General features: G+C 61.7%; 2 protein-coding genes across 2 annotated transcripts; one reads left to right on the top strand and one right to left on the bottom strand.

Moving 5' to 3' along the window:
• Positions 1-5,797: 5,797 nt before the first annotated feature.
• On the top strand, positions 5,798-8,294 carry RPL28 (ribosomal protein L28). The gene is given in 5 exon segments (XM_074937497.1): positions 5,798-5,824; positions 5,826-5,879; positions 6,858-6,981; positions 7,460-7,578; positions 8,169-8,294. Coding segments are annotated over 5 exon segments (414 nt in total). The 3' UTR covers positions 8,259-8,294.
• A 956-nt stretch (positions 8,295-9,250) lies between these two features.
• Positions 9,251-16,219, bottom strand: RCVRN (recoverin). The gene is made up of 3 exons (XM_074937496.1): positions 15,822-16,219; positions 10,957-11,068; positions 9,251-10,561 (listed from the first exon to the last, which is right to left on the bottom strand). The coding sequence occupies exons 1-3, from the start codon at positions 16,200-16,202 to the stop codon at positions 10,476-10,478; spliced, it is 579 nt and encodes a 192-aa protein (XP_074793597.1). The 5' UTR covers positions 16,203-16,219; the 3' UTR covers positions 9,251-10,475.
• Positions 16,220-20,156: the final 3,937 nt, after the last annotated feature.

Genomic DNA, 20,156 nt, shown 5'->3' with positions numbered 1-20,156 from the left:
AGAGGGGGTGTGTGGGGATAGATAGATAGATAGATAGATAGATAGATAGATAGATAGATAGATAGAGGGGGTCAATGGATAGATAGATGGATAGATGGGGTGAATGGGATTAGATAGATAGATGGGGTATGTGGGGATAGATAGATGTAGATAGAGGGGGTGAATGGGATAGATAGATAGATGGATAGATGGGTGTGTGGGGATAGATAGATAGATAGATAGATAGATAGATAGATAGATAGATAGATACAGGGGGTGAATGGGATAGATAGATAGATAGATGGATAGATGGGGTGTGTGGGGATAGATAGATGGGGTGTGTGGGGATAGATAAATAGATAGATAGATGGGGTGAATGGGATAGATAGATAGATGGATAGATGGGGTGTGTGGGGATAGATAGATAGAGGGGGTGAATAGGGATGATAGATGGATAGATGGGGTGAATGGGGATAGATAGATGAGGTGTGTGGGGATAGATAGATAGATAGATAGATAGATAGATAGATAGATAGATAGATAGGGGGGTGAATGGGGATAGATAGATGGATAGATGGGGTGTGTGGGGATAGATAGATAGATAGATAGATAGATAGATAGATAGATAGATGGGGTGAATGGGGATAGATAGATAGATAGATAGATAGATAGATAGATAGATAGATAGAAGGGGTGTGTGGGGATAGATAGATAGATAGATAGAGGGGGTGAATGGGGATAGATAGATAGATGGATTAGATGGGGTGTGTGGGATAGATAGATAGATAGATAGATAGATGGGGTGTGTGGGGATAGATAGATAGATAGATAGATAGATAGATAGATAGATAGATAGAGGGGGTGAATGGGGATAGATAGATAGATGGATAGATGGGTGTGTGGGGATAGATAGATAGATAGATAGATAGATAGATAGATAGATAGATGGGGTGTGTGGGGATAGATAGATAGATAGATAGATAGATAGATAGATAGATAGATAGAGGGGGTGTCTCAGCGGGGGGGGGGTAGGTGAGTGGATGGAAGAAAGCGATTGACGATGCTCAGGAGACAGACAGAGAAGAGGGATACGCGGAGCGATGGACAGATACGCATTACAGAAATGATCCCTGATACAGGATCTGTGTGTGTGTATCTGTGCGCACGCTCCCGCTGCCCCCTGCTGGCGGGGCGGGGTGGGGTGTATCTGGGTTGCTGCCTGCCAGCCTGGCCCGGGTCCATATCGGGCCCCATGGCTCCCCCGACGCATGGAGAGGGACCGACCGGCTCCTCTGCACTGGGGAGCAGGATCCAGGCCCTTGCAAAGGGAAGAGCAGAGGCCAGTGGAGGGAGGGGTCCAGACACAGCCCCCCACCCCCGTGTGCCAAGGACAGGGGAGGGGACATGGAGTGCAGGAATAGGGGGGTATATGGGGAACCAGCTGGGCTACAAAGGGGCAGATGAGCTGGCTCAGGGGGGCAGGGAATGTGGCACGGAGCCTTCCCTCTCGAGGAGGCGCCGGCTCCCATCCAGGGTGGGCCGTGGAGGGCAGAGTTAGCGCGGGACGAGCTGAGGCCTGAAATCCAGGGGATTAGGGCCAGCTGCAAGCCCTGCCTGGCATGTTCCTTTCATTAAGATCAACATGTCACAGAGCCGGAGCATTTCCCTAGAGCCCATGGGGCCAGCGGAAATTTAAACACAGGGAAGTAATTAGAGGAGAGAGGCTACGCAGTGGGACAGGAAGTGGGGGGGCTGGAGCCCGGACTCCTGGGTTCTAGTCCCACTCTGGGAGGGAGTGTGGGCTAGTGGTTAGAGCAGGGGGGGACCTGGGAGCTGGGTTCTCTCCCCAGCTTTGGGGGGGGGGGCTGGGAGTGGGGGGGGGGGGGCTGGGAGCCAGGACTCCTGGGTTCTCTCCCCGGCTCTGGGAGGCTCCCAGGATCAGGCCCGCAGTGGTACCATGTGTTGCAGTTACAAATTTGCTCCTTACCCTTCCCTGCTCAGCACCGGGCGCCCCCGGGGGTTCTGGGCCTGCAATGGGGGGCGGGATGGAAAAAGCCCATTGAGTGACCCACATTAGCTGTAGCCCCACGTCACCAACAGCTGCCTCAGCCCCTGCTGCTTAATGACACAATTAACAGCGGCTGCTAATCAACTGAAGGGGAGGGGAGGAGGGGCTGGGCTCCCCCTCCCCGGCCAGTGGGGGTCCTAATACAGCTCTGCTGGTGCCCCTCACTCCCGACCCACAGCCCCCTGCTAGCCCAGCCCTGGGCTCCCCCCAGCCCTGCCCGTGCCCCTCACTCCCAGGTGTTGCCCCCTGACTTATTTTCCTTCCACCCCTGGCCCATGGGGGCCGAGAGCTGAACCTGCCCCCACCCCAAAAGCTGCTGAGAACCTCCAGCGCCCCCTTTCTCCCCACCTGACCCCCCCCAGAACTGCCCCCGCCCCCGGATGTGGCAGATCCGAGCCGAACTCTGTCACCTCCTACCCCCCAGGAATCAGCCGACCCCCACGCTGCTCAGGGGGCAGGTTGGCCTGAGCCAGGCTAAGGCTGCCCCATTCATGGGGACCCGCGCGTCTCTAACCCGGCTCCCCCAGGGCGATCGGGCTCACATGGAACTGGGCGAGGGGAGCTGGAAGGTCAACTGGGGCCTTTGGGGTTGGGAAGGGTTTACGACTGAGGCACTAAAGTCTGGGGGTGGGGCAGCCCCACTCCCCTCCCAGAGCCAGGATACAACCCAGAAGTCCTGGCTCCCAGCCCCCCCTGCTCTAACCACTAGACCCCCCCTCGCCTCCCAGAGCCAGGGAGAGAACCCAGGAGTCCTGGCTCCCAGCCCCCCCCCCCACTCTAACCACTATCCCCCACCCCCCACCAGCTGTTTTCTTCTCTCTCCCAGCACTGCAGCCAGGTCCCGCTCGGGGGGGGGGGGGGGAATGAAGCGAGTTGCGGGTGGGGGAGCAGCTGTGGGGCCTGCGGGGACAGATCTAGGGCTGGGTATGGGGCTGAGGAAAAACAGGGGCTGCGGGGTGGATGTGTCCCCAGAGGGGGGGCATACATTGTTCCAGTCGGGGCAAAGAGGAGGCTGCAGGGGAGGAGGATGCAGGGCGGGGGGGGGGCAGTGGGGAACCTGGCACCACAAAACATGAGCCCAGCCTCATCCATGTTGCCTCAGGCTCTTTATTTTTGTAGGGTTGCTTGGGGAAGGGGAGGGGAGGGGGGATTTCCCACCCCAAATCTGCCCCAACTCCAGCCCCTCCCCTCATTGTTCTTTGCTCCTCAGCCTTCTAACAAGGTGTGGGTCAATCCGTCCCCCTCAGGCTCGCGGCAGGGGGGCTCTGCAGCCAGGGGCGGGCGGTGTCTCAGTCCCCCGCCAGCTGCAGGAAGGGGCCGTGCAGGGCCAGCGCCCCCAGGGTCAGGCCAGCCGCCAGCAGCCCCAGGCAGGGGGCGTGGAGGTGGGGGGCGGCGGCCACGTCCGTGGGGCAGGTCCGGCCGGCAGGGCAGGTGGTCATGGAGTAGGTGCTCGGGCGCGGCTCCTGAATCTGGGGGGCAGGACAGAGGGGAATCAGAGGAGTTCTAACCATGCCCCCCACCCCCCACCCCCGAGCCAGGGATGGAACCCAGGAGTCCTGGCTCCCAGCCCCCCCCACGCTCTAACCACTAGACCCCACTCCTCTCCAGAGCTGGGGCGAGAACCCAGGTGTCCTGGCTCCCAGATCCACCCCCACTCTAACCCACTAGACACCCCACACACACTCCTAGAGCCAAGGGTCCAGTTGGTCTCCCAACCCAGCCCAGGTCAGTCATGGCCTAAGGCCTACATATGTGTGACGAGTTTTGGGGGCCTCAGCCTAGTTCTCAAACAGGCCCCTCTCAGGCATGGACAGCCCCCCCCCCCAAGCAGAGAAGTCGAGGGCTGGATGATGGAGCCCCCTACCCCACTCCAGGTTTGGGGTCCCCTGAGCTGGTGTCCAGTTGGGCAGAGTGTGAGCTGGGGGGTGGGGGGTGGAGAGGGACAAAAGGAGTGAAGGGGGGTGTCTCTGGTCTAAGGGGGTCCCAATCTGGGAGGAAGGGATGTGGGGGGGGTCACTGATCTCAAAGGGGGGTCTCTGGGTTCCGGGGTTGAGTCACTGGTTTTGGGGGGTCTTGTTTTAGAAAAGGGGGTTTCTGGTCTCAGAGGGGGCTACTCTCAATGGTGCAGATGCTCTGTTCTCGGGGGGACGGGCCTGTGGGGGATCTGCATTGGGGGCGGTCTGCACCCTGGGAGGGGGGTTGGCTGTGCTATTAGGGGGCCCCAGGCGGGGGGCTCTGATGCCAGGGGGTCACAGGAGGGAGGGTCTAAACCCAGGGGAGCTCTGAACCCAGGGCGGTGCTATGCTCTCAGGGGGGTGTCACAGGATGGGGGCTTTGAACCAGGATGGGGGCTCTGAACTCTGGGGGGGTGGGGCCTCTGCTTCTGGCAGGGTCACAGGAGGGGGGCTCTGCACCTGGTGGCAGGGGGGGTTGCTCCCTGGGTCCCGCCCCATCCCCATCCCCGGCTCACCCCGCGAGCGGTTCCAGACGAGCAGACGCAGCTCGCCCAGGGCCTGGCTCAGGTTCTGCACCCGGCCCTGCAGCTGGGCATTCTCGCTCTGCAGCTCCCGGATGGCCTCCTGCAGCTCGAAGGGGCACCCCCCGCCCCCCAGCAGGGCCAGCAGCACCAGGGCCCCCCACAGCCCCATCCCGCCCGCCCACGGCCCCGTCCCGACTGAGCACTGGAGCCAGTCCCGCGCCCCATCGATCCCCAGCCTGCGCGCCAGCCCCGATCAATGCGCCCCCCCCCGGGGCTTGTTAATTACCAGCCCGCAGAACCCCGCTCAATGAAGGGTGCTCCTCACTCCCGACCTGCAGCCCCCTGCTAGCCTGGCCCTGGGCCCCCCACAGCTCTGCCGGTGCCCCTCACTCCTGACCTGCAGCCCCTGTAGCCCAACCCTTCCCCCCCCGAGCCCTGCCGGTGCCCCTCACTCCCGACCCGCAGCCCCCTGCTAGCCCGGCCCTGGCCTTCCCCCCCAGCTCTGCCAGTGCCCCTCACACCCGACCCGCAGCCCCTCAGTGACGGCTAATGAGCCACAAGAAAAAAGTCACAGGGAAATGGAAAAATGTCACATGGTGCTACCGTCATGTACAGCACCGTGCACCGGGGGCCATGACTGGGTGCTCCCATAATACACTGAATGAACAATGAACAGCGCCTAGCTCCCAGGCCTACCGTAATACACCTAATAGAGAGATATATTGGGAGTCAAAATCTCACCACCACCTCCCAGTTGGGGGGACGTTGCGGGGGGAGGGGCAGGTGAATGGTCCCTGGGCTGCAGGGGCCGCTATGGGGAGCCCTGAGGCGGCCCGCGTCCGGGGCGAGGAAAGATTTACACGCACCCCGCTTTGATGGGGGGTGGGGAAAGGGGGGCTAGTGACGGAAAGAGCCGAGCGGAGCCGAACGAGCCCGAGCGAAGCCGAACGCGCCGAGGGGCTGTGTCGGAAATACCCGAGCGGAGCCGAACGCGCCGAGGGGCTGTGTCGGAAATACCCGAGCGGAGCCGAACGCGCCGAGGGGTGGTGCCGGAGATTCCCGAGCGGGGCGCGCGCACCGGATGTTACGTTCCCGCCCTGGCTGCCGGGCTCCTCCCTTTCCGTTTCCGGCAGCGGCAGCGAGAGCAGGTATCGCCCGGAGCTCCGGGCCCGGCCCCACGTGGGACCCCCCGAAACCCCCCCCGGGACCCGCGCCCCGGACCCCCCGCGCCCCCGGTCCCGCCCCGCTAACGCCCCTGTCCCCGCAGGGCGATGTCGGCCCATCTGCAGTGGATGATCGCTTCGCAACAGCTCCAGCTTCCTGATCAAGCGGAACAAACAAACCTACAGCACCGTGAGTCCCCCCCCCCGCCCCGCGGGGACCCAGGCGTCCGGCTCCCCCTCCGCCCCGCGGGGACCCAGGCGTCCGGGCTCCCCCTTTCCCCCCCACCCCCCCCGCCCCGCGGGGACCCCAGGCGTCCGGGCGCCCCCTTCCCCCCCCCCGCCCCGCGGGGACCCAGGCGTCCGGGCTCCCCCTCCCCCCCCGCCCCGCGGGGACCCAGGCGTCCGGGCTCCCCCTCCCCCCCCGCCCCGCGGGGACCCAGGCGTCCGGGCTCCCCTCCCCCCCCGCCCCGCGGGGACCCAGGCGTCCGGGCTCCCCCTCCCCCCCGCCCCGCGGGGACCCAGGCGTCCGGGCTCCCCTCCCCCCCCGCCCCGCGGGGACCCAGGCGTCCGGGCTCCCCCTCCCCCCCCGCCCCGCGGGGACCCAGGCGTCCGGGCTCCCCCTCCCCCCCCGCCCCGCGGGGACCCAGGCGTCCGGGCTCCCCCTCCCCCCCCGCCCCGCGGGGACCCAGGCGTCCGGGCGCCCCCTCCCCCCCGCCCCGCGGGGACCCAGGCGTCCGGGCGCCCCCTCCCCCCCGCCCCGCGGGGACCCAGGCGTCCGGGCGCCCCCTCCCCCCCCGCCCCGCGGGGACCCAGGCGTCCGGGCGCCCCCTCCCCCCCCGCCCCGCGGGGACCCAGGCGTCCGGGCGCCCCTCCCCCCCGCCCCGCGGGGACCCAGGCGTCCGGGCGCCCCCTCCCCCCCCGCCCCGCGGGGACCCAGGCGTCCGGGCGCCCCCTTTCCCCCCACCCCCCCCCCGCCCCGCGGGGACCCAGGCGTCCGGCCGCCCCCTTCCCCCCCACCCCCGCCCCGCGGGGACCCAGGCGTCCCAGACACAGAGTCACCGGGATCGGGGCCCCGGGGCGCTGCCCGGACCCAGGACAAGACTCTGCCCGGGGCGCCGCGGGGGGGGGGGGGAGCCGGGCCCCGGTAACCGGGTGGTTTTCTCCGAAGGAGCCGAACAACCTGAAGGCCAGAAACTCCTTCCGCTACAACGGGCTGATCCATCGCAAGACAGTGGGCGTGGAGCCCGCGGCGGACGGGAAGGGGATCGTGGTGGTGCTGAAGAAACGGGCAGGTGGGGAGATGCAGACGGGCTGGTTTCCTTTCCCCCCCAGCGAAGGATTCCGGGAGCCAGACTCCCGACACACGGGGGATGTGAAAGAGTGGTTTCTTCTGGGGCGGGCAGATCTGGATTGAGACCCACCTGCCCAGTTCACTGCGTGGGCCCCCTAGACGGGAAGGGCCCCATACTCCATTCCCCACCCCCCTGAGCCCTCCAGTCCCCCTGCCCTGGGGCTGGTTCGGAGCTGGGGCCCCCTAGATGGGAAAGGCCCCATTCCCTGTCCCCCTGAGCCCTCCAGTCCCCCTGCCCTGGGGCTGGTTCGGAGCTGGGGCCCCCTAGACGGGAAAGGCCCCATTCCCTGCCCCCCTGAGCCAGCCAGTCCCCTGCCCTGTAGACGGGAGAAACCAGCTCCTTTCCTGTGATCCCTCCCCGTGGCCTTTCCCGGCCCCTGTCCTGTCCCCTGGCTCTGACCCGTGGCCCCTTCCCCCAGGCCAGCGCAAGCCAGCCACGTGCTATGAGAAGACGACCATTAACAAGAACGCCCGGGCTACGCTCAGCAGCCTGCGCCACATCATCCGCAAGAACAGCTACCGCAAGGATCTGCGCATGGTGAGCGCTGGGCTCGGGGGGCGGCCGAGCCTCCCCCGCCGTGGGTCTGGTCCCCTGCTTCCCCAGAGGGGCCGTCCTGTGTTCATGAACCCATGGGAGGGAGCAGCATTGCCCCATTGGCCAGAGCGCCTGTCCCGAGGGGCAGAAAGGGACGCAGCTGGCTCCTCGGGGGGGGGGGGCAGGGTGCGCCTCCGTTTCAAAGACGGGGCGAGCTGGCTGTAACCCAGGTGGCTGCGCGGGTCGCTATGGTCTGCGCTCACCGTGCCTCGTTGGAGACCTAGAATGGGGGGATTGATTGGCGATTATTTCGCCACCCCTAATCTGAGCACCCCCATCCCACCACATGGGTGAGCAGTGATGGGGGGGTGATAGTTGCTCCACTCGCCATGCCTGGTCAGTGCCTTCACCCCCTTTAGCTTCAGGGGCGATATCTAGAAATGGGGTGCAGCCCCACTCTGTCTACCCCTGTTGCAGGGGCAGTGGGATGGGGAAGCCAGTCCCAGTCGCTGCAGCAGGGCCCCCCCCGCGCTGTGCCAGGGCCCACTCCACTGTGCGTCAGTCTCACACGTTTCCCCCCACCCCGTCTCCAGGCCGCTCTGCGTCGTGCCAGCGCCATCCTGCGGAGCCAGAAGCCGGTGGTGGTGAAGAAGAAGAGAACCCGGGCTACCAAGACAGCGTGAATGGCTAGCATGTCCCAATAAAGGGTTCAAACCTGCCTGCAGCGTGGCACAACCTCTGTGGGGGGGAGAACAGGAAAGGGGGTGGGTCCCTGGGGATGCGCAACATCTGTGGAGGGGGTGCCCAATGGCGGTGGTCCAGTGTTCTTCAGACATAGTGTCTAGTAGGTGGGGAAACTGAGGTAGAGAGATGGGATATGGTTGTCAGTGTGTGACCTTAAAAAGGGAGAGAACCCACGTGTGGGAGAGGAAGACGAGCTGCCCTTTTGTAAGGGGTCCCACCAGGGTGGGGGGCTGCAGGTCGGGAGTAAGGGGCACCAGCAGAGCTGGGGGTGGCATTCCCCTGGCTGGGGGGGGGGGGCGGGTTGGCTGGCACGGATGCTGCCATCTGTCCCCTGGGTGCCCAGCCCTGGCTGATTAGGCCAAGCTGCTTAAGGCCATGTTTACACTGTGCTTTCGGCGCCAGGCTCAGAGCTCATCCCCGCTAACAGGATTGGAAGCAGTGGGGGGGTGGGGGGGACCCCTATTACATAACCCCTGTCTCGCCAGCAGACCGGGAACAAATGGATTATCCCTGTAATGCCTGTCAGGGCAGCAGGGACCGGCCAGTGGGGCCACGTATGCCACGGGTTAGAGCGGGGGGGCTGGGAGCCAGGACTCCTGGGTTCTCTCCCCGGTTCTGGGAGGAGAGTGGGGTCAGGTCTAGTGGTTACAGGAGATGGGGGTCAGGGACGAATGGCTCCTAGTTTGTCAGCTCCCCCTGCCGCCTCTCGTGGCGGCACTTGGTACTTCACTGCTCAGGGCCCGCCCTTCTGGCAGGGCGCTCGGTATCGCCCCTAGTGGCCAGGCCGGGTGCCTGCTGCCTTCCAACTGTAGCAGGGGCTGGTGGTGCCCAAGGCCCTGCAGGTGGCTGGTTCGGTTCCTCTCCTCCCCGGCCCGCTCCCTCCCCCCAGAGGCCAGGCAAATGGTTTACACACAACGCTCTTTATTGAAAACCAGACACCAGTACAGCAGTGTAAGACAAATGCCCTTTGTCTCCCTTCCTTCCACCCCCCCAGCGCTGAGCCGGGAATCCCCCTGGCTCTGGGGTGGGGAAGAAATGAGACAGAAGCACAAACTGCAGAACACAACATGAATCAGGAATGGGGGGTGTTTTCCAAACAGGCTTCAGCAGGAGGGAGGGGGGTGAATGATCTGCCCCACAGAGCTGCATTAGAGGCCCACGGGGAGAGGGCATCAATCAGACCAAGAGTGCGGGGGGAGAGAAGGAGCAAATGGAGGAAGGCAGAGCGCTTTTCAAGGCCCTAGACAGAGGGTGTTGGTTTGTGCCAGTTGAGGAGGGTTTTTTGCTGCGGAGCTGTGGCTGGAGTGTTAGACGAGGAGACAGGATGTCTGGGTTCAACCCTTGGCGCTCATGCTGTGTCTGGGCAGCGCCCGGCGCGACGGGGCCCCAATCTCGGTGACTCTGGGTCTGGGCAGCGCCCGGCGCGACGGGGCCCCGATCTCGGTGACTCTGGGTCTGGGCAGCGCCCGGCGCGACGGGGCCCCAATCTCGGTGACTCTGGGTCTGGGCAGCGCCCGGCGCGACGGGGCCCCAATCTCGGTGACTCTGGGTCTGGGCAGCGCCCGGCGTGACGGGGCCCCGATCTCGGTGACTCTGTGTCTGGACAGCACCTTCTTTACGTGATCCTTCTCTTCCATCAGCTATTTCTCTCCTCTCATTTCCCGTTCTCTGCCCTCTGTTCACTGCTGCTCTGCCTTCTTTTTATTCTCTGTTCTTTCTCATTCCCCCCTTCCTCCCTGTTACATCCCCCACTTTCCTTCCTCCTTCATTGCTCCATTTTTTTCTCCTTCCTCCTATCCTTCCTTTCCCATCATCCGCTCTTTCACCTCCCCCACTTTTCCCCTGCTCCTTTCCATCCCGGGGGTCTCGGTGGGGTCCCCCCTCCCTCGGCCCCCAAGGACAGCCTGTTTGGAAATGCCCAGAGCGGGCTGCTGGCGGAGGAGGGGAAGGGATCCAGCTACCCGGGGAAAGGGGTGAAGACCAACATGGCAGCATACGGAGATGGGTCGGGCGCCTCGCACACATGTCATTTCATTCGTTCGTTCCATCATTTTCTCATTCACTCATCCTCTCTCACTCCACCCCTGCTCAGCCCGCGCTCTCCCTCCTGTTTGCCATTCCTGCCGTTCCCCTCCCGGCCTGGGACCTTGGCCTTCCTATTTCTTGGGTTCGTATTGGATCAGCTTCATGATGGCTTCGTTCTGCATCACCCCGGAGATGAACTCCCCCTCCGCGATTTTGTCTGTGGGGGGGGGGGGGAGAAGAAAACAAGAGCAGGGGGGAGGGAATGGAGGGAGAGTGAAGAGGAGGGGTTAATGAACTGCAATATAGGGTCCCTCCCCTCTAGGGGGTGCCAGCTCCTATCCAGCCCCCAGGGCAGGGACTGGCTGGCTCGGGAAGGCAGGGAATGGGGCCCGGGGCCTGTCCCCTCTAGGGCTGGGTTTCATCATAGGTTAAAAGGGCTTCAAGGTTTGCCCTGAGGTGCCATGGCGGGGGGGGTGCGTGTGTGGCACCATGTAATACCAATACGGGGCATTGGACCATCTGAGCAGTGCAGCTCGGAGCCGGCCAAGGTGGGGCTGGGCTGTGGGATGGGAGGATGGAGAGCGGAGAAGGGGGGTCTGGCGGATCCCTTACCGTTTTCCCCCTTTTTGAAAAAGTCCCAGAGCTTGTTGGCTCGTTTCTGGGGGGTGTTTTCATCCTCAGCAAGCATTTTCTGCTCTTCAAGGGGAATCATCTTAAATATTGCCTGTGGGCAGACACACAACGTTTGACATCTAGCCGTGCCCCACCCCAGAGCTGGCTGCATCTCCATGCCGGGGAAGGGGTCCCGTATACCTAGCCTCCATGCCCCACCCCAGTGCTGGCTGCATATCCGATCTGGGTGAGTGGCCCCATATACCCAGCGCCGCCCCCCCCCCCGAGCTGGCTGCATCTCACTGAATTTTCCCAACTGGTGGGTGTATGAAGCTGGTGTTTTGTTGCTACGTTCCAACTTGGGGCGGGGGGGGGGTTCAGCTCTGCCTCCCTCTCCAAATAAATGCAATGGGGCAGAGAACAGTAAACCATGTGGGCCTGGCTCCTAGCGCCCCTCCCCCAGCTCTAACCACTAGACTGCACTGCCCTCCTAGAGCAAGTGTAGAACCCAGGCGTCCTGACTCCCAACCCCCCTCCTCTAATCGTTAGACCCACCTCCTCTACCAGAGCTGGGGACAGAACCCAGGAGTCCTGGCTCCCACCCCCATGGCTATTAAGGTCCCCCCCCATACCCTGTGTGACTCCTGTCTCAGCTGTGTCCATATGATGCTCTAACGCTCTTGTTTCCAGCCCCAGCTGATTGTGGGGGAGGAGGCATTATTAAGATTTTCCCCCAGTCTGGGCTCGGGAGATTAATCTGAGCCAGGAGCCGAATAGAATCCGAGCCTTGAGGAATATTAAAAATGATTAAAGGGTCCCAGGGATTGACCAGAGGGAAGCTTAACCCAGCCTCTGGGAAACACCATGGTTGGGAAAGGGACAGCGGGGGGGACAGGAACTGTCTGCCAGGGAAAGAATGGGGTTAACCCACTGGGAGGGTAAGGTGGGTGGGTGGAGGGATAGGTGTAGAGATGGATGGGTTGGTGGGTGGATGGACAGGGATAGGTGTAGGGGGGGTTGGTGAGTGGATGGAGGGAGGGAGGGAGGGGTAGGTGTAGGGGTGGGTGGAGAGGTTGGTGGGTGGGTGGAGGGATAGGTGTTGGGGTGGATGGTGGGTTGGTGGGTGGATGGAGGGATAGCTGTACAGGTGGGTGGATGGAGTGATAGGTGGAGGGGTGGGTGGATGGGTTGGTGGGTGGATGGACAGATGAATAGGTGTAGGGGTGGATGGATGGAGGGATAGGTGTAGAGATGGATGGGTTGGCGGGTGCATGGACAGAGGGATAGGTGTAGGGGTGGATGGAGGGATGGGTGGAGGGATAGATGTAGGGGTGAGTGGAGAGGTCGGTGGGTGGGTGGAGGGATAGGTGTAGAGATGGATGGGTTGGTGGGTGGATGGACAGAGGGCTAGGTGTAGGGGTTGGTGGGTGGATGGAGGGCTAGGTGTAGGGGTTGGTGGGTGGGTGCGTGGGTGGATGGACGCAGACACATTCTCTTCACTGCCTGCCATGAGTCCCAAAGACCCCTGCATTCCAATCAGCCAAGTCCCCTCATCTGCTCTGTGGAGGCAGCTGTTTCCCAGAGGAGGTTTTTGATCCATTTTCAAGGTCCCTAGTCCTGCATCCCCACCCATGCCTGGTGAGACTCATCCTCCCACCAGGGATCCTCCCCTGGCCACTAGCCTGGTCCTCAGAAACACCTGCCCTCTAGCCAAGAACTTCCACCCCCAAGGCCCCCAATGTCTTGCCTCCCTTTCACCTTCTCAGCAAAATCAAGTGGCAAGTAGTTCCACCAGCCACCAACATATTTTCCCCTCCCCCTGCTATTAACAAGCAGGTGACTCTTTACCTTACCCCCTGATCCCACTCTAGGTTCATGCCCATTGCACCTAAGGGCTAATCCCCGATTTACAGGGGATCAGAGAGCCCGGCTGGTGAGATGGTGGGGTGAGGGTGCATACGTGCTAGGAGAAGCGTTCGCTGATCAGTAGCCGGGTAATTTGGGATCAGACGGGAGGGGCAGAGGTTTGGACACCAGCTTTTGTTCTGACTACCCGAGACTTTGCTGGTGGGCCGCTGGTCTTCGCAGGAGCAGAACCAAGGTGGATAAAAACCAATGATTTTTTGGTCTTTATTTGAAAAAAAAAACCTTTTTTTAATTGATTTTTTTAAAATTTAAACCAGATTTTTTTAAAAAAATTCTGCTATTTAAATGATTACATTTTCCTTTTAAAAACTAAATCTGTTCTGAAGGAAATCTGAATTTAATACAAACCCCGCTAAGGCCTGAACTTATTAGCATCTCTTAAACCCTACAAATATGCAGAATCCAGGAGTCTGTATCAAAAACGCTGCATTAAAGGCTGTTTTTCTAGAGAAAGCAAGAATCCAGGGGGAAACATGTAACTTTTGAGGCAAGCTTTATAAATATGGCACGACAGTAGGAACCCAGCAAGATGTGAGTCACCGGTTTCTCCCCTACTAAAAAAGTACAATGAATAAGAACTTGACGATATTAAGCTACCTAGTTGCTTAAATAAATGTACAGCGGATCCTGCTAGGAAGCAAAAAGATGCATAAAATCGAGGGTAAAGGCACCCGGGAGTTGTAAATCACTGTGTTTGAATGGTTCTGCCTGACGAATAAATGGAAAAGTGGATTAAAGTCAGTGATTGATATGGAGGTGTTAGAGTGGGTGATTTAAATCGCCTTGATTTAAAGCCAGGCCCCCCCACTATGAAGGACTCAGAGGTTGTGATGGGCCACGTTTTGTCTGCTGTTTTCTCCCCATCAAAAAATGGATTTTTTCAGAGCCCAGAAAGATTCCCGGAGAGGGGGGCAGAAAAAAGACCGAAAGAGATTTTTTCACATGGAAGTCGTCTTTCGATTTTGAAGGTGACCTTTGACACTCACCCCCATCCCCACCCCAAAAGCGGCTGAGCGAAACCCCTCCAGAAATGGTGAAATCGAAAACCCACAGGGGGAAAAACTTGGGTTCGGGGGGAAGGGCAACAAATTTTCAGGGGCTCAGCTCCAGGGTTGCTTCCTAGTTCCTCAGGAGCGGGCACAGATTCCTACCGAGTCCATTTAAACCCGTCCGGGTCTCGTCACCTCCCCAGAAACATCCTTTTATTTAAAACAAATAAAAAATCTTAGCCATCTTTTAGCCTCCCTGAAATCCAGTAACGGGTAGTTCCCCAGGCCCTCCGTAGCCATCAGGCCAAGGTAACAGCTGCCCATCCCGCCCTGATCCAGTCCCAAGAGAGATCAAACCGGAGGTGCCACACAGATAGACTTCAGATGCAAGACGCTGGCCCCGAGCACCACTGGGGGGGAATCAGCAGGAAAGGGAAGTTTTGGCCAGTAGGAGGCAGGCAACACATAGATTGCAGTACAGGCTCTATCCCCGGCTCTGGGAGGGGAGTGGGGTCTAGTGGTTAGAGCAGGGGGGCTGGAAGCCAGGACTCCTGGGTTCTCTCCCCAGAGAGGAATGAATCATTTACTCAGCCCCTTCCACCCTCGTGCCCCTCGGCATGCCGTGAACGCCACCGTCACCGCGTCTTTGGCCCCTCTGGGAGTTGCCCATCTTGTTTTTAGAGCGACCTCTCTCATTGCAAAGCCACTGCCCCTCCCCTCGCCCCCCCTCCCCCTCGCCTTCCTCCTCCTTCTCCTTCTCCTCCTCCTCTTTGGGGTGGCAAATCCAGCTTATGGCCTGTTACGTTCTGCCATGGGGGAGGCGAGCACCTCCGATACCCCCCCTGACCCCGGAGCAGCAGCTCTGCAAGGGGCCGGTGAGGCCACCCTAATAAAATTAACGGGGGGGCTGCTTTCGGCCAAGCCGCTTTCAGCCTCCATTCGGGCGGGCGCCTGGCAACCAAGAGGCTCAGCCCAGGGAAATTAGCGAAACAGGATTTTGCGTCGGGGGAGGGGGGGGGAATCCCATCAGGGGTGGCTAATGCCATTTACGAACTACGCAAACCTTGATCGGGGCTAATCCACTCTCATGCTGCCTGGCGTCATCCTGCCACCTGCCCGGAGGTCAGGCAGCCCTTGGGCCCCTCCCAGCTCTGCCAAAGAGGCTGGCTGCGGGCGTGTTTCGGGGGGGCCTCTCGGGAGCGGGGGGATGACAGCGGGCTGGATGGGCCCTAGGGGAGGCAGGGAGCAGGCGGGATACCAGGGTAGATGGGCCTGTTGTGATGCTGTGTCTGTCTGGCCTCCGTTCACAGGCGCATCTGACACGGGAGGTCGACGGCTTCAGTGGGGGAGCCCAGCCTCGGGCACCGCACTTGAAGGGGGGGGCGGGGGCCTGAGGACAGGCTGTGACGCTGGCTGAGGGAGCCGGTCGCCCCGGCAGGCAGAACGAGCAGGAATCGGTTTCATTTGCGAGGAGGGAGAAATCGCGGTCAGAGCCGGGGAAAACCTTTCTGGCTCGGTGGGCACTGGGAATCTTCTCAGGGTGGCGCAGCAAGCCTGCGCATCTGCCCCTCCTCAGGGCACTGCTGCAGGGAAGCTCACAACAGCCCCTCAGGACACTGCTGTGGGGAAGCTCGCAGCACCCCCTCAGGACACTGCCATGGGGAAACTTGCAGCACACCTTCAGGACACTGCTGTGGAGAAGCTCGCAGCACCTCCTCAGGACACTGCTGTGGAGAAGCTCGCAGCACTCCCTCAGGGCCCTGCTGCAGGGAAGCTCGTAGCACCCCCTCAGGACACTGCTGTGGAGAAGCTCACAGCACCCCCTCAGGGCACTGCTGTGGGGAAGCTTGCAGCACCCCCTCAGGACACTGCTGTGGAGAAGCTCACAGCACTCCCTCAGGGCACTGCTGCGGGGAAGCTCGTAGCATGCCCCCCTTGCCCCGGACTCACCGTGATGATCTCCAGCACCTCGCTCTTGCTGATCTCGCCGTTGCGGTCGACGTCGAAGAGGGAGAAGGCCCACTCCAGCTTGAGGTTGGTTTTGCCGGAGGAGGTGAGGTGCAGGGCTATGATGTACTCCCGGAAGTCCAGCGTCCCATCGCCGTTGGTGTCGAAGCTGCGGAAGACGTGGCGCGCGTAGACCTGGGGGTCCGACTTGGGGAAGAAGTTGCCGTAGATCTTCTCGAACTCGGCCTGGCTGATGCGCCCGTCCGGGCACTGCTTCTGGAAGCTCTCATACCACTTGCACAGCTCGTCCTCCGAGTACTTGGTGTTGAGCTTCAGGTCCTCCAGGATCTCCTTGGACAGAGCCCCGCTTTTACTGTTCCCCATGGCGCCCCGAGCCTCCGCCCTGATCCCCGTCCCTAGTGCCCCTGAGCCCCGGCCTAGCGCCCCAATCCTCCAGCTAGCGGGCCGATCCTCCGCCCCGATCCTCCGCTCCGAGCCCCAGCCTAGCGCCCCGATCCTCCACTCGGATCCCCGGCACTTGCAGGTGGATTCCTTTGCTCCGTCTCCTCTCTCCCGAGCCCTCGTGCTCCCCTGCTTATATAGACTCCCTGGGAAGGGGGGGAGGATCAGCAGGGGCGGGGGGCTCTGACACACACACACACACACCCCCGGACACACACACGCAGCTATTTCAGGAGCGCTGATCACATTTCGGCCAGGGGATGAGACGCTCTTTAGCGCTATTAAAGGGAGATTGGCAGCTCTGAGCCACTTGGCGTGTTCTTGGCCGCTGCCCTTGCGGGCCCAACCTCCACACCGGCTTCGCCTCCTCCCACAGCTGTTCTCACCCCCCGGCCCAGCTACCCCCAGCTCCCCTCGATCGACCCCTAAACAAACCCCTCCATCTATCCCCAGCCACCCCCTCGATCGACCCCTAAAAAAACCCCTCCATCTATCCCCAGCCACCCCCCTCAATCGACGCCTAACGAAACCCCTCCATCAACCCCCAGCCACCCCCCTCGATCGACCCCAAAACAAACCCCTCCATCAACCCCCAGCCACCCCCTCGATCGACCCCGAAACAAACCCCTCCATCAACCCCCAGCCACCCCCCTCGATGACCCCTAAACGAACCCCTCCATCTATCCCCAGCCAACCCCTCGATCGACCCCTAAAAAAACCCCTCCATCTATCCCCAACCACCCCCCTCGATCGTCCCCTAAACGAACCCCTCCATCTACCCCCAGCCACCCCCTCGATCGACCCCTAAACAAACCCCTCCATCTATCCCCAGCCACCCCCTCGATCGTCCCCTAAACAAACTCCTCCATCTACCCCCAGCCACCCCCTTGATCGACCCCTAAACGAACCCCTCCATCAACCCCCAGCCACCCCCTCGACCATCCCCTAAACGAATCACTCCATCTATCCCCAGCCACCCCCTCGATCGACCCCTAAACGAACCCCTCCATCTACCCCCAGCCACCCTCTCGATCGACCCCTAAACGAACCCCTCCATCTACCCCCAGCCACCCCCTCGATCGACTCCTAAACGAACCCCTCCATCTACCCCCAGCCACCCTCTCGATCGACCCCTAAACGAACCCCTCCATCTACCCCCAGCCGCCCCCTCGATCGCCCCTAAACGAACCCCTCCATCTACCCCCAGCCGCCGCCTCGATCGACCCCTAAACGAACCCCTCCATCTACCCCCAGCCACCCTCTCGATCGACCCCTAAACGAACCCCTCCATCTACCCCCAGCCACCCCCTCGATCGACTCCTAAATGAACCCCTCCATCTACCCCCAGCCACCCTCTCGATCGTCCCCTAAACGAACCCCTCCATCTACCCCCAGCCACCCCCTCGATCGACCCCTAAACGAACCCCTCCATCTACCCCCAGCCGCCCCCTCGATCGCCCCTAAACGAACCCCTCCATCTACCCCCAGCCGCCGCCTCGATCGACCCCTAAACGAACCCCTCCATCTACCCCCAGCCACCCCCTCGATCGACCCCAAAACGAACCCCTCCATCTACCCCCAGCCACCCCTTCGATCGTCCCCTAAACCAACCCCTCCATCTACCCCCAGCCACCCCCCTCGATCGTCCCCTAAACGAACCCCTCCATCAACCCCCAGCCGCCGCCTCGATCGACCCCTAAACGAACCCCTCCATCTATCCCCAGCCACCCCCCTGATCGCCCCTTAAACAAACCCCTCCATCTACCCCCAGCCACCCCCTCGATCGACCCCTAAACGCACCCCTCCATCTACCCCCAGCCGCCCCCTCGATCGACCCCTAAACGAACCCCTCCATCTACCCCCAGCCACCCCCTCGATCGACCCCTAAACGAACCCCTCCATCTACCCCCAGCCGCCCCCTCGATCGACCCACCCCTAAACAAACCCCTCCATCTATCCCCAGCCACCCCCGTCAATCGACCCCCTAAACGAACCCCTCCATCTACCCCCAGCCACCTTCTCGATCGACCCACCCCTAGACAAACCCCTCTATCCATCTACCCCATCCACCTTATCTATCTACCCCAACACCCCCTCTATCCACCCATCCACCTTATCTACTTACCCCCAGCCACCTCCCCTATCGACCCCCAAACAAACCCCTCCATCTGTCCTCAGCCACCCCTTTTATCTACCCACCCCTATCCAAACCCCTTTATCCACCCCAACACCCCCTCCATCTAGCCATCTATCTACCCCAACACCCCCACTATCTATCTATCCCCAGCCACCCCTCTACCTACCCATCCCCAAACAAACCCCTCTCTCCACCCCACTCCCCACCGAGAGCCCAGGAATCCCGGCTCCAGCCCCCCTGCTGAAGGGAGAGGCCTGTGTATGAAGAACTGTAACATCCAGTGAGCTGAGAAAATTGCATAAACCCTGCCTAGTGCAGGGGGTGGGCAAAGTTTTTGGCCTGAGGGCCACACTGGGGTTGCAAAACTGTATGGAGGGCTGGGTAGGGAAGGCTGTGCCTCCCCAAACAGCCTGGCCCCCGCCCCCTATCTACCCCCTCCCACTTCCCGACCCCTGACTGCCCCCCTCAGAACCCCCCACCCATCCAACCCCTCTGCTCCCTGTCCCCTGACGGCCCCTCCCCCTATCCACACCCCCGCCCCCTGACAGGCCTCCCCGGGACTCCCGCACCTATCCAACCCCCCCTGCTCCCTGTCCCCTGACTGCCCCTCCCCCTATCCACACCCCCGCCCCCTGACAGGCCCCCCGGGACTCCCACGTCTATCCAACCCCCCCTGCGCCCTGTCCCCTGACTGCGCCTGCCCCATCCACACCCCCGCCCCCTGACAGGCCCCCCGGGACTCCCACGTCTATCCAACCCCCCACCCTGCTCCCTGTCCCCTGACTGCCCCTCCCCCTATCCACACCCCCGCCCCCTGACAGGCCCCCCGGGACTCCCACGTCTATCCAACCCCCCCCTGCTCCCTGTCCCCTGACTGCGCCTCCCCCATCCACACCCCTGCCCCTGACAGGCCCCCTGGGATTCCCACATCTATCCAACCCCCCCCCCGCTCCCTGTCCCCTGACTGCCCCTCCCCCTATCCACACCCCCACCCCTGACAGGCCCCCCGGGATTCCCACGTCTATCCAACCACCCCCTGCTCCCTGTCCCTGGACTGCCCCCCCCGGCCCCCCTTACCATGTGTGGCTGCGGGGCAGGGGGAACAGTGCGGGGGGGGGGGCTAGCCTCCCCAGCCAGGAGCTCAGGGGCCGGGCAGGACGGTCCCGTGGGCCGGATGTGGCCTGCGGGCCGTAGTTTGGCCACCTCTGGCCTAGTGTAAGAAGGTTAAAGATTTAGCCTGGGGCTCTCGCTGATCTTTTATTTTCTTTGGTACCTATCTCTGACCTGTTGTGCCTTCCACTTATAACCACAGAAATCCAGCGTTCAGTCGTTAATAACCCTGGTTTCTACTTCCCCTAACGCCGTGTGGTTTGGGTGAAGCGCTTGGGGGAATCTCAGCTCCGGTTACAAAGGCTGGCGCATTGTCCTCTCCACCAGGCTTCTGACCCGGGCAGGACGGTACAGCCCTGGGGTGCAAGGCTGGGAGCTGGGGGGATTTGGCTGGTGCCTTGCTCGGTGTGATTCGTGAGTGGCTCTGGGGGCGTTCACACAATCTAGCTGGGTGTGGGGCACCACATGCGGTTGTGCTGAGTGATCGCAGCGCCTGGAGGGGTTTGCTGCATGTCACGAGCAAAGCATTGTGAAGGCAGCCCAGGCTGGAGAGTTAAGGGAGCTCAGCGGTACCCCAGTTCCAGGGTGTACCCCGTGGATCCTGTCACACCCTCCCAGAGCCAGGATAG

Source organism: Natator depressus, chromosome 23 (genome assembly GCF_965152275.1).
Source record: "Natator depressus isolate rNatDep1 chromosome 23, rNatDep2.hap1, whole genome shotgun sequence".
Taxonomy (NCBI): domain Eukaryota; kingdom Metazoa; phylum Chordata; order Testudines; family Cheloniidae; genus Natator; species Natator depressus.
The sequence above is the reverse complement of the archived record's forward strand: the minus strand, read 5'-3'. Positions and strand labels throughout refer to the sequence as shown.